The sequence below is a fragment of the Homarus americanus genome, unplaced genomic scaffold, assembly GCF_018991925.1.
Source record: "Homarus americanus isolate GMGI-L3 unplaced genomic scaffold, GMGI_Hamer_2.0 scaffold16712, whole genome shotgun sequence".
Taxonomy (NCBI): Eukaryota; Metazoa; Arthropoda; class Malacostraca; order Decapoda; family Nephropidae; genus Homarus; species Homarus americanus.
In genome coordinates this window covers 6,400,728-6,415,567 of record NW_024757794.1, presented here as the reverse complement: position 1 = coordinate 6,415,567, position 14,840 = coordinate 6,400,728, and the positions used below count along the sequence as shown (strand labels likewise).

Here is a 14,840-nt window from a genome sequence, read left to right as displayed (position 1 = left end):
TGAGGAGAGAAGGAAAGAAAGAGGGAAGCAGAGAAGGAGGAAGGAAAGAGAGGGAAAGAAAAAGAGTAAAATTACAGGAACAAAAGATAGAATGATGGAAGAAGGAAGGTGAGATAGAGAGAGAGAGAGAGAGTCACACACAAAAAACAAACACTACAAACACCTCAATTAAGTGTTCAAGGACAACCTCTAAGGACGAACAGTAATTCAAGTCATACTCATTAATTTCAAGGCTGATCAAAATTAAATACATCTCACCAATAAAATAATAATAAGAAAAAACTTTAAAATACATAATATATAAAGAAAAATATTATCCCCAGCAATAAACCTCTGATGACGTCATTGTTATAAATTATTATTTTTATTGTTATTTTAGGTCCAGTCCTTAAAGGTAATATTAAATAAACGTTCAGATTGAGAAGAAAAAATAAGTATTTTTTCTTATATTAAATAGATATAATATTTTACTTAGAGTTGTAACTAAAGTCATAAATACTCGGGAAATTTTTTAACGAACGTAATAATGGTGATCCGTGATGTTCCCTGCAGCCACGGACACTCGGCTCAACCAGAGACCCAAAACATATCATCTTACTAGAGTAGGTCTGAATCCTTGTCGCCATGAAGTTCACTTAGTTTAGTTTTATTCCTTATTATTATTTTCCAAACATAAATTTATTTGTTATCGTATATTATGTTGTTCAGCTGTCGTGGGATGGCGAGTGTTGACGAGGGTAATAAACTTTTACTTTTTCTTTCTAATCTTGTTTTTCTTTACTTTCTCTTACTTTTAAATGTTGTTTATTTTCTTCGTTTTGTTTTTTGCTTTCTCTTTTTTTTTTTCTTTTGCTATCTTTCGTTTTCTTCCTCTTTTTTCTTTGTTTTTTCGTTGTCTTCCTTCCTTCCTTCCTTCCTTCCTTCCTTCCTTCATCACATCTCTCTACACCACTACACTAAGGTTTGTTTACATACTGGCGTCACTGTGTTCAAGTCCTGTGGTGTTTATTGTTATTGTCTACCCAGCCTTAACATGATGACGCTGCTCCCTCCAGCTCCTCCAAGGTCTCTCTTAACCCGAGCTGTGTATTTTGAGCACTGAAACGCGAAAACAAAATAAATAAATCATGTAGTTGTGTTTCATTTTACGTAAATTACCGACACTAAAATACGAAAACAAAAAATAATTATGTTTTTGATCATTTTTTTAAGGAAGTGCCATCATTAAAACGCGAAAACAAATTAAATAAATCATATACTTGTTTTTCATTTTACGTAAATTACCAACACTAAAACGCGAAAACAAAAAAAATACGTTTTCTTTCATTTGAAGGAAAGTGCCAACACTAAAACACGAGAGCAAAATAAAAAATAATTAGGTTTTCGTTCATTTTACAGAAAGTACCAACACTAAAACCCGAAAACAAAAATAAAAGAAATAATGAAGTTTTCTTTCATTTTACCTGTGCATGGCGTCAGGTAATCTGAGTATAATATAGTCTGAGTCAGTGTGTGTGATGATGCTGTGTTATGCTTCTACCTTAGACTGTGAGACGAGAGAGAGAGAGAGACAGAGAGAGATAAAGACAGACAGACAGAGAGAGACAAACAGACAGGTAGAGAGAGACAGAAACAGACAGATAGAGAGAGAAAGAGACAGGCAGGCGGAGAGGGAGAGAGAGAGAGAGAGAGAGACAGAGAGTAAGGTATACAGAGAGAAAATGAGAGGGAGAGATAACTAAGTAAAGGGAGGATAATAGGATTTAAGATGATGAGCGAGAGGATGATAGGCTCTAGGAGAGGGGTGAGAGGGAGGGAGGGGTGAGAGGGAGGGGGGGGTGAGAGGGAGGGGAAAAAAAAAAAAAAAAAGGGTAGGGAAGGGAGAGGGAGAGAGGGAGGAGTGGCGGCGGATGGTACAGGAGTCACTCACAAAATTGACCTTGGCGATGTTATTTTGGTCATTTAATTTTGTAGCAATAGTAGTGGTAGTTATAGAAGTAGTAGTAGTAGTAGTAGTTATAGAAGTAGTAGTTTTAGGAGTAGTAGTAGTAGTTTTAGGGAGTAGTAGTAGTAGCAACAGCCTGAGATTAGAAATGATAGGAGAGACTGAGAGAATGAAAGATAGAGAGAGCGAAGAGAGAGAAAAAAAGGAATGCATAATGAAGATGTTAAAATGGAGACACGAATGAGAGAGCGTAGAGATAGAATGATGGTAACGAGAGAAAGAGAGAGAAAACACGTGTCTCTGGTAGGGAGATGAGAGTGGCTCCATGTACAAGTGTGTAGCCTGAACCCACCTCTCACCCCCTGGTGCATACACAACCTCTCTGGTCCAGCTGTTGACATTCTCAGGCCATGAAGGAAAGACTATGACGTCATCTGGGACAACCGTGACGTCATTATAAACAGGATATGACATCACTATAGTCGTAATAATATGAACCTAGGTAAATGGACCCCAATCCTAATGATTATACTGGGGTCTATTATGATAAGAGAAGGGCCCAGAGAGAGAGAGAGAGAGAAGACCAGCCTAACGGGACATATAAAGAGTTATATGACCCTGAAATAAAAATTTTAAGGGAAGGGGCATGAAATTATTTTGAGGGAGAAGCGACGACCAAATTATTCCATCTAAATTTTATGTCCCGACGTAAACCACATGACGTTGGTCAGGCGAAGTTGAAGTCAGGTCAGAGGTCATAAGTTTACTAGTTAGGTCAGAGGTCAGTTAGATAGTTTATTAGTCAGGTCATAAGTTTACTGGTTAGGTCAGAGGTCAATTTGATAGTTTATTAGTCAGGTCGGAGGTCAATTAAATGATAGTTTACTAATCAGGTCAGAGGTCATAAGTTTACTAGTTAGGTTAGAGGTCAATTAGATAGTTTACTAGTCAGGTCATAAGTTTACTAGTTAGGTCAGAGGTCAATTTGATAGTTTATTAGTCAGGTCGGAGGTCAATTAGATAGTTTACTTGTCAGGTCACAGGTCATAAGTTTACTAGTCAGGTTAAAGGTCAATTAGATAGTTTACTAGTCAGGTCAGAGGTCAATTAGATAGTTTACTAGTCAGGTCATAGGTCATAAGTTTACTAGTCAGGCTAAAGGTCAATTTGATAGTTTACTATATCAGGTCGGAGGTCAATTAGATAGTTTACTAGTCAGATCAGAGGTAAATTACATGGTTTACTAGTCAGATCAGAGGTCAAAAGTTTACTAGTCAGGTCGGAGGTCAAATGGATAGTTTGCTCGTCAGGTCAGAGGTCAAATAGTTTACTTGAGTCAGGTCAGATGTCAAATGGGTAATATTCTAGTCAGGTCAGAGGTCAAATATTTTACTAGAATCAGGCCAGAGATCAAAGTTTACTAGTCAGGTCAGAGGTCAGATAATTTATTGGTCAGTTCAGAGTTCAAGTGGATAATTTACTAGTCAGGTCAGAGGTCATAGTAAATTCTCTAGTCAAGTCAGAGGTTATATAGATAGTTTACTAGTCAGGTCAGAGGTCAAATAATTCACTAGAGTCAGGTCAGAGATCAAATAGTTTACAAGTCAGGTCAGAGGTCAAATGGATAGTTTACTAGTCAGGTCAGAGGTCAATAAGTTAGATTACTAGTCAGGTCATAGGTCATATAGATAGTTTACTAGTCAGGTCAAAGGTCATATAGATGGTTTTCTAGTCAGGTCAGAGGTCCTATAGATGATGTACTAGTCATATCAAAGGTCATATAGCTGCTTTACTAGTCAGGACAGAGGTCAATTGGATAGTTTACTAGTCAGGTCAAAGGTCATATAAATGGTTTGCTAGTCAGGTCAAAGGCCATATAGTTGGTTTACTAGTCAGGTCAGGGATCAATGGATGTCAGAGGCCGAAAGGTTCGTGTAAATAACTTCCAATTTTACAAGATTTTAATTCAAATTCAAGTATTATGTCCCTTAAACCAATATGTAAATAATATATACTTTTTTTTACACTATAATAGGTGAAAAAGTTTGTATATTTACTGTATGGAATAAGTGTAAATGGTGCTGAACTAGTAGAGCATCCTTAAAAAAAACAAAAACATACAATTACTCTGGGTGTTATTGTCAATAGGTTATTTACACTCAATAAATCACCTGAAACTTACAACAAAAACAAAGAATTTATGGGGTTTCAAAATATTACAGTTAAGGTCAATATTCCTGTGTGTGTGTGTGTGTGTGTGTGTGTGTGTGTGTGTGTGTGTGTGTGTGTGTGTGTGTGTGTGTGTGTGTGTGTGTGTGTGTGTGTGTTTCTAGTCACCTTAAAACTCACAGAAATGAAGTGTAAAATAAGATGAAAAATTTTGTAAAATATACTCAAGATTTGCAGTGTTGTTGTTGTTGTTGTTGTTGTTGGTGATGGTGGTAGTGGTGGTGTTGGTGTTGTTGTTGTTGGTGTTGTTATTATTGTTGTTGTTACTGGTGGTGGTGGTGTTGTTGTTGTTGTTGTTGTTGGTGTTGTTATTATTGTTGTTGTTACTGGTTGTGGTGGTGGTGTCGTTGTTGTTGTTGGTGTTGTTATTATTGTTGCTGTTGTTTGGTCGGTGGTGGTGTTGTCATTGTTGTTGGTGTTGTTATTATTGTTGTTGTTACTGGTTGTGGTGGTGGTGTTGTCGTTGTTGTTGGGTGTTATTATTGTTGTTGTTACGGTTGTGTGGTGGTGCTGGTTGTTGTTGTTGGTGTGTATTATTGTTGTTGTACTGGTTGTGGTGGTGGTGTTGTCGTTGTTGTTGTTGGTGTTATTATTGTTGTTGTTACTGGTCGGTGGTGGTGGTCGCTGTTGTTGGTGTATATTGTTGTTGTTACTGGTGTGGTGGTGGTGTTGTCGTTGTTGTTTGCTGTTATTATTGTTGTTGTTACTGGTGTGGCGGTGGTGTTGTTGTTGTGGTTGTTGTTGGTGTTGTTATTATTGTTGTTGTTACTGGTTGTGGTGGTGGTGTTGTCGTTGTTGTTGGTGTTGTTATTATTGTTGTTGTTACCGGTTGCTGGTGTTGTCGTGTTGTTGTTGTTGGTGTTGTTATTATTGTTGTTGTTACTGGTTGTGGTGGTGGTGTTGTCGTTGTTGTTGTTGGTGTTGTTATATTGTTGTTGTTACTCGGTCTGGTGGTGGTGTTGTCGTTGTTGTTGGTGTTATTATTGTTGTTGTTACTGGTGAGGTGGTGGTGTTGTCGTTGTTGTTGTTGGTGTTTATATTATTGTTGTTTTACTGGTTGTGTGGTGGTGTTGTTGTTGTTGTCGTTGTTGGTGTTATTATTGTTGGTTACCGGTGGTGGTGGTGTTGTCGTTGTTGTTGTTGGTGTTGTTATTATTGTTTACTGGCTGGTGGGTGTCGTTGTTGTTGCTGGTGCATATTGTTGTGTACTGGTTGTGGTGGTGGTGTTGTCGTTGTTGTTGCTGGTGTTATTATTGTTGTTGTTACTGGTGGTGGTGGTGGTGTTGTCGTTGTTGTTGTTGGTGTTGTTATTATTGTTGTTGTTACTGGTCGGTGGTGTTGTTGTTGTTGTTGTTGTTGTTGGTTGTTGGTGGTGATGGTGGTAGTGGTGGTGTGGTGTTGTTGTTGTTGGTGTTGTTATTATTGTTGTTGTTACTGGTGGTGGTGGTGTTGTTGTTGTTGTTGTGTGTTGGTTATTATTGTTGTTGTTACTGGTTGTGGTGGTGGTGTTGTCGTTGTTGTTGTTGGTGTTGTTATTATTGTTGTTGTTACTGGTGGTGGTGGTGTTGTCGTTGTTGTTGTTGGTGTTGTTATTATTGTTGTTGTTACTGGTGGTGTTGTTTTCTAGTGTTATTATTGTTGTGTTTATTGTACTGTAGAGTTATTTTAAAACTAATAGAAATTTGGAGCAGGTAAAAATCACACTGTCAAGAATTATTTAGTAATGTGATAGATATTGGTTCACTGTGAGCTTAAAATGACCAAAGTTTTGACGATCACTGAGAATGGGTGGTGGGTGTGGGTGAGAGGGTGGGGTTGGTGGGTGGGTGAGAGGGTGGGTTGGGTTGGTTGGGAGAGGGTGGGTTGGGTTGGTTGGGTGAGAGGGTGGGTTGGGTTGGCGTTAGCCAGAGGGTGGGTTGTTGGGTTGGGTCAGAGGTGGGTTGGGTGGGTGGGTGGGCTGTAATTAGGTGGAGGTGATCAAGCCAACACAATCCCAGAACTTATCTAACGTCACACCACACCACCACCACCACACCACACCACACCACACCACACCACACCCACCACCACACCCCCACACCACACCCCACACCACACCACACCACACCACACCACACCACACACACAACCACAACCACACCCCACACCACATCACCCCACACCACACCACATCACCCCACACCACACCACACCACACCACCCCACACCACCCACACCACACCACACCACCCCACACCACACCACACCACCCACACCACACCAACCACCCCACACAACACACACACCACACCACCCACCCCACACCACACCACACCACACACACCACACCACTCCACCCACACCACACCACACCACACCACCCACACCACACCACACCACTGCCACACCACACCACCCACCCCCCACCCTCCACCACTGCCTCCACCGCACAACACCACCCCACACCACATCACCCCACACCATACCACACACCACACCACACCCCACACCACACCACCCTACCGACCCACCACACACCACACACACCCCACACAACACCACGCCACACCACACCACCCCACCCCACACCACACACCACACCACCCACCCCACACCACACCACCCATCCACCCACCCCCACACAACACCACCCCACACCATCACCCCCACACCACACCACCCCACACCACCCCACACCACACCACCCCACACCACCCCACCCCTACTCACTCCACCCCACACACACCACCCCACGCCACACCACCCCACACCACCCCACTCCACAACCACACAACACCACACACACCCCACACCACACCACCCCCACCACACCCCACCCCACACCACCCCACACCACACCCCACACCACCCCACACCACCACACCACCCCACACTCCCCACACACACCACACCACACCACTCCACACACACCCACACAACATCACCCCACACCACACCACCCCCACACCACACCCACATCACCACACACACCACCCCACACCACACCACACACCCACCACCACACCACACCACACCACACCACTCCACACCACCACACCACATCACCCCACACCACACCACCCACACCACTCCACACCACTATCACCACACAACACCCACAACCATGACAACAAACTATTACTTCACATAAACATTAGTTGGTGATTAGTGAAGTTGTTGAGCTATAGATAAATTGTCTTGACAGCTGGTGTGTGTAAACTGAGTAAGACAGATAAGCTAAGTTTCGTTGCTTTAGTGCTTAAGCTAGTTAAGTTTGAAGAAGTTGAGTTGCTTAGTTAGTTAGAAGTTGTTTGTTAAGAGGTTGTTTAGTTGTGTTGTTGCTTAGGTTAAGTTGCTTCAGCTAGGTTGGGTTGCTGTTGGGTTGGTTGCCTTGTGCTTAAATAGTTGTTGTGTTGTGTTGGGTTGGTGTCAGGCTGCTCTGTTGGCTTAGCCAAGCTCTGAGTCAGCTTGGGTCAGGTTGGTTGGTCAGGCCAGGTTGGTTGGCCAGCGGCTTAAGTCAGTTTGCGTTGGATTGGTGTTGTGCTTGTGAAGAGTTGCTTGTGTTGTGGCTAGGTTGGGTTGTGCTAGGTTTTACAGTTAGCTAGGTTAGAGCAACCAAAACAAATCAGTTGGTCTTTCACTTTATCCACACTGTTAGTTCACACCCCAAAACCTCCACATTTCTTCACCAAAACACCATAAAACAACAGCCGACACCTTACACAGTTCTTGGTCTAGATTATCTCGCTATTAGAGGCCCAATTGATTTTCCCTAATTACAAAGTTCTTAATTAAATGCTTATTCAGTCGCTTTTAAGCTAATTAAAAAGTAATAATAATAATTACTGGTGTTAATAATGTGTTAGGGCCGTAATGTTCCGCAGATGATGTTTTTGTTTTTTATAGAAAATGGTGATAGTTTTAGGGGGGACTTGTGGTTATTGAGGTCAAGACAGACGTGTGTGTGTGTGTGTGTGTGTGTGTGTGTGTGTGTGTGTGGATTGTGTGATAAGACGATAAACAACACAAGCCAATCAAACTAAACTAGATCAACCTAATGTAACTTAAACTAACCTAATTCTAGTGGTCTTGGATTAGATATTAACATTTGGCTGTGTTGTTGTATTTGTTAACTAAATTAAACAAGTTTCTTATTAACACAGTTTCCACCATCATCCCCCCCAGCCCAAGTAGTGTTTCTCATCATCCCTCTCAGCCCAAGTAGTGTCATCACCTCCCAGCCCAAATAGTGTTTCTCATCATCCTCTCAGCCCAAGTGTTTCTCATCATCCCCCAGCCCAAGTAGTGTTTCAATGCCCTCCCACCAAAGGTTTTCATCATCCCCTCAGCCCAAGTAGTGTTTCACCCCTTCCAGCTCATCATCCCTCCGCCCAAGTAGTGTTTCATCGCCCTCCCAGCCCAAATAGTGTTTCTCATCATCCTCTCAGCCCAAGTAGTGTTTCATCCTCCCCAGCCCAAGTAGTGCCTCATCATCCCCAGCCTCAAGTAGTGTTTCTCATCATCCTCTCCTCAGCTCAAGTAGTTTCTCATCATCCCTCCTCAGCCAAGTAGTGTTTCATCATCCCCCAGCCCAAGTAGTGTTTCATCATCCCTCAGCCCAAGTAGTTTCATCATCCCTCAGCCCAAGTAGTGTTTCTCATCATCCTCTCAGCCCAAGTAGTGTTTCCATCCCTCAGCCCAAGTAGTGTTTCTCATCACCTCCCAGCTCAAGTAGTTTCTTCACCTCCTCAGCCCAAATAGTGTTTCATCATCCCGCCCAATAGTGTTTCACCTCCCAGCTCAAGGAAGTTTCATCACCTCCTCGCCCAAATAGTGTTTTCACGCCCTCCCAGCCCAAGTAGTGTTTCATCACCTCCAGCCCAAGTAGAGCCATCACCCTCCCAGCCCAAGTGCTCATCACCCTCCCAGCTCAAGTAGTGTTTCATCACTCTCAGCCCAAGTAGTGTTTCTCATCATTCCTCCCAGCTCAAGTAGTGTTTCATCACCTCCCAGCTCGTGTTTCATCATCCTCCCAGCCCAAGTAGTGTTTCACTCTCCTAGCTCAAGTAGTGCTCATCACCTCCCAGCTCAAGTAGTGTTCATCACCTCCTCAGCCCAAGTAGTGTTTCTCATCATCCCTCCCAGCCCAGTAGTGCTTTCATCATCCTCTCAGCTCATAGTGCTCATCACCTCCCAGCCCAAGCAGTGTTTCATCAGCCTCAAGTAGGCTTCTCCACCTCCACAAGTAGTGTTTCATCATCCTCTCAGCTCAAGTAGTTTCATCACCTCCCAGCCTGCAGCCATCGCCCTCCCAGCCCAAGTTTTCCCAACTGCTCAATCACCTCTCAGCTCAAGTAGTGTTTCTCATCACCTCCCAGCCCAGTTTTCTCATCGTCCTCCCAGCCTGCAGAGTTTCATCGCCCTCCCAGCCCAAGTAGTGTTTCTCATCACCCATCCCAGCCCAAGTGTTTCACTACCCCTCAGCCCAAGTAGTGTTTATCACTCCATCCTCCAGCTCAAGTAGTGTTTTCATCACCCCTCCTCAGCCCAAGTAGTTTCATCATCCTCCCAGCCAGCTAGTGTTTCATCACTCCCAGCCCAGTGTTTTCACCCCCAGCCCAAGTAGTGTTTCTCATCGCCCCCAGCCCAAGTAGTGCTCCATCATCCTCCCAGCCCAAGTGTTTCATCATTCCTCCCAGCCCAAGTAGTGTTTCTCATCACCTCCCAGCCCAAGTGCAGCTCATCGCCCCCAGCCCAAGTAGCTCATCAACCTCAGCCCAAGTAGTGTTTTCATCATTCCTCCAGTAGTGTTTCTCATCACCCCTCTCAGCTCAAGTAGTGTTTCATCACCTCCCACCAGAGCCATCGCCCTCCCAGCCCAAGTAGTGTTTCTCATCATCCCCAGCCCCAGCGCAGTTTCTCATCATTCTCCCAGCCCAAGTAGTGTTTCACCCTCCTCAGCCAGTAGCTCATCGCCCCTCCAGCCCAAGTAATGTTTTCATCAGCCCTCTCACGTAGTCTTCATCACCTCCCAGCCCAGTAGTGTTTCCATTATCCCTCAGCCCAAGTAGTGTTTCTCACGCCCTCCCAGCCCAAGTAGAGTTTCTCATCAGCCCCCCAGCCCAAGTAGTGTTTCTCATCATCCCTCTCAGCTCCAAGTAGTTCTTCCTGCACAAGTGTGCTTCTCAATCCTTCCTAGCCGATATAATGCTTTCAGAAATTTCAACAAAAAAATCATACATTTTTTCTAAACAGAAGAAAAAACTTGATTTATTTAAAGATTTTGATTCATTGAGATATTAAACTAGTGTCTGATAACTCTCATTAATGTGATTGCCTGTATAAAGGTAATATTATACCTGCTTATTGAGGTGTGTGTGTGTGTGTGTGTGTGTGTGTGTGTGTGTGTGTTTGTTTTGTGTGTGTGTGTGTGTGTGTGTGTGTGTGTGTGTGGGAGATACAGGTAGTATATATATGTTGTATTTACTAAAAGTTTAGCAATCTGTTGACTGTCGCTTGTATTGATGCCAGCTAACGTGGACTGTAAATAGACAGTTTAATCTGCTTTTAGATCAAAGGTCAAGTGGACATTTAATAGACAGACAGTTTAAGTGAACAGTTTAATAGACAGGGCAGTTTATGAAACAGTTAATAGAAGGACAGTTTAAGTGAACAGTTTAATATACAGTTAAAAGGGACAGTTTAAGTGAACAGTTTAACAGGCAGTTTAGAAGAAAGTCTTACCAGTCAATTTGGGTGAACAGTTTAACAGTAGTCGAGACAGAGGTGAAGTGGACAGCTTAATTGGCATCAGGTCAGAGGTTAAGCGGACGGTCATTTTGTTTACTACAGACAGACAGAGAGAGTACCAAGGGCCACTCAGGACTGGCAGACAGACAAAAAAAATATATATATATATATATATATATATATATATATATATATATATATATATATATATATATATATATAACAGAAACAGACAGACAGACAGACAGAGTATCAAGCACAGACTGACAGACAGACACACATACAGACAGAGAGAGTACCAAGCACACTCAGGACTGACAGACAGACAAACAGACAGACAGAGAGAGTACCAAGCACCACTCAGGACTGACACACAGACAGGATTTACGAGGTATCAATAAAGACAACTGGCCAATAACAGGTCGTTTATGGCCCAGTGCGAGGAGAAGATGAAGGAGGAGGGTAACGAATGGAGGAGAAGGGGATGAAGAATGAAGGAGATGTATTAAGAAAAGAGATGAATTTGGGAGAAGGAATAAGATCTGAAGAAAAACAACAAGATTGAAGAAGAATGAATATGAATGAAGGAGAAGGGATAAGAATGAAAGACAAAGAATGAAAATGAAGGAAGGATGAATGTCCATCATAAAGAGTTAGAAAGAATGGAGTAAGAAGAAGATGAGAGAGAAAGAGAGATTAGATAAAAGAGGAATTGAGATGGAGAAGGAAGAAGGGCTGAGAGAAGGAAGAATAGAGGAGAAGAAGACAGGGAGAAGGAAAGTGGGAAAAAGGAGGTAGTGAGAAGAATAGGAATAAGAGTTAAATAGGAGAGAATCGAAGAAAAGAGAAAGAGAATGGAAAGAAAATGAAGAGAGAGAGAGAGAGAGAAAATAAAATTAATCGGGTAGAAAATGGGTTTAGCTAATGATAGTATTCTCTCGCTCTCTCCATATATATATATATATATATATATATATATATATATATATATATATATATATATATATATATATATATATATATATATATATATATATATATATATATATATATATATATATATATATATATATCCCTATTTCTTTCTCTGTGTATACGTCTCTTTCTTCCTCTATCTATCCATCCATCCCATCCATCTATCCATTCATCTATCTATCTATCTATCTCTGCTCATTCATCCATCAATCTATCTATTCATCAATCAATTCATTCATCTACATTCATCTATCTATCTATCTATTCATTCATCAATCCATCCATCTATCTATCAATCTATTCATTCATCTATCTATCTATCTATCTATCAATCTATTCATTCATCTATCTATCTCTCATTCATTCATCTATCTATCTATCTGCTTATACTTTTTTTATTCTCATTCGTTGTCAAAATAAAATCCCCACGAGAAGAATAAGCTCACCCCGACAAGAGTTCCTCCGGTGGAGTAAGATCATTAGTACTGTAGTGGTAACAGACCACAACAACACGAGACGATGACAGTCTAGCCTGGAGGACCACAGCACTCAATAATATTATGCTTGCTCACTCCACAGCTTAATTAACTCTCTAAAAATTATAATTCTCCTCTGGGGAGGGGTGGGAGGAGGGGTGGGGAGAGAGGGTGGTGGGCGGGAAGGGGTCCTGGGAAAGGGAGGGATACGGTACGTTTTTTTGGAACGCAGAACATGATACCTCACACACACACACACAACAAAGCACACACACACACTACTACTACTACTACTACTACTACTACTACTACTATATTATTTTGTTGTTACTCTGAATCGAGTATAATGATCATCCACCTATGATACAATGATATGAGTTGTTGGTAAGCTCTGAGGTGACTCGAGAGGACGATGCGAGACCGACAGGGTCGTCCACAGATGTTGCACGTGTGGAGGGCTACATCTCGTGCGGGAGGGCCAGCGTTTTTCCGACGTCGGCGCTTGTCTGCCTCAGTATGCAGTCGGGCTAACTCGAAAGTACTGACACCTTCTCATGTGATGTTCCTCCAAGCGTTACATGGTGTGTGGGAGTGATCGTCTCCCAGGTGAGGGGGTCGATTTGGCACACTTTTAGGGTTTGTCTTTAGACTATCTTTATACCTTCTTAGTTGCCCGCAGCGTTACGTTTACTCTTCGTTAGGTGGCTGTAAAGTAGCTGCTTTGGCAGTCTACTGTCGTCCATGCGGGTAACATAGCCAGTCAGCGTAGTTGTTCATGGATAATGGCAGCCTCGATGCTCCTACAGTTGGTGTCGGCGAGAATACTGGCCTCTGGTCTCTTGTCTTCCCAGCGAACTGGGAGGATGGAACGTAGACTACGTTGGTGAAAGTTTTCAAGTGCCTTGAGGTGCCTCCTGTATGTGACCCATGTCTCACTGCAATGTAGTAGGGTGGGGAGGACCACTGCTCGATATACGTGTAACTTTGTAGATAATTTCAGCCCCACAGCTGAAGACACGGCATGGGAGTCTGCCAAACACACACACACACACACACACACACACACACACACACACACACACACACACACACACACACACACACACACACTGGGCCGGCGCTACTGTCAAGTCTCTGGAGGATGAGTGAGTGAGTGTCATCCTGCAGGTGAGCTAACCTACAAGCACTGGCTCCTGTTCCCTCCCCAGAGATACAACAACAAACTGTCTTCTGGTTTATGCGATACTGAAATAGTATTGTGTTAACCTGGTCTGCCGAATGGACGGATTTAGCCGGTGTTAATTATTTTTGAGTTTCAATCACAAAGGGAATTCTTCATAACGAGAGAGAGAGAGTGAGAGAGAAAATTAGAGAGTGAGAGAGCGCGTGGAAACAAAGCTAGTAAGGAACGTGTCAACATACATGTCAAGCGTCCAAAAAAATCCCTGTCGGAATATCACATTTTATAAACACCATATAACAGTATTCAATATGCCACTGAGGAGGGGTTCTGTGTGACAGATTCAGAGTATTTGTTTTCTCTCTCTCTCTCTCTCTCTCTCTATCTATATATATATCTCTTAGTCAGATGGCGTTGTTTACCTGAGAGATAGATATAGAGAGACAAAGAGACACTTACGTACACAAACGGAAAACGAGACAGAGAGACATTGAAGAGACAGACAAACAGACGTAGATAAAGAAAGTGATAGACAGATAGACGTAGACATTGAGAAAGACAAACACAGAAAGAAGACAGTCAAACAAACAGACAAAGAGAGATAAAGATAGAGAGAGAGAGAGAGAGAGAGAGAGAGAGAGAGAGAGAGAGAGAGATTCACTTTGGCTTCGGTTACCTGGGAGATGAGAGGAGGAGACACGCATCTTATAACACTCACCTCTTACCTCAACAACAACAACACTACTACTACATACTGTTACGTGGCCTCCAGCCTCCCCCAATAGCCACACCTTCGTCGCCATTTTATTACCTTTTAAAATATCCTAATACATAAGTAGCTATCCTAACTGTGTTGAGTTAGTTGAGCCGCAGATCTATGAGGCATTCAGTGACTGTTGCCTCATAGTTAATATTTGCAACTGTTGTCGGCTTAGCAGATGCTCTGTTCCCTTGAGGCAGAGCAAAGCCGACCAAGGAGAGAGAGAAGGACAGTGACATCTCATCCAGGCTGTAACATAACTTGGCTGCTGCTTCTGTTCGATATCACCTCAGTTCGGCCATAAGCATCTTGCACTTGGTCCCATCCCACCAGAGGTTGTACCAGAGGAGTGAAGCTGCCTTGATCAACGTTCTGAATTCTCTCCTCATATGCCCTTATCTTGTCGTTCTCGTTCCTCCTGTGCAGCATCGAGAGCTTGCTACAGGTGACATGCGGCCATGGGATCAAAAACTCTGATGTCGGAAGGCTCGCTGTCCCAGCCCAGAATCCTCGAGCACTACGTCCACACCGGCTTCGTTAGATGTA

At 42.9% G+C, this 14,840-nt stretch overlaps 1 protein-coding gene across 1 annotated transcript in view; it reads right to left on the bottom strand.

Moving 5' to 3' along the window:
- Positions 1 to 14,602, bottom strand: part of LOC121857669 — a 28,161-nt gene extending 13,559 nt beyond the window's left edge. The window contains exon 1 of the mRNA XM_042353729.1: positions 14,583 to 14,602. Within this exon, the coding sequence (XP_042209663.1) occupies positions 14,583 to 14,602 (20 nt within the window). The remainder of the gene's footprint in view (positions 1 to 14,582) is intronic.
- Positions 14,603 to 14,840: the final 238 nt, after the last annotated feature.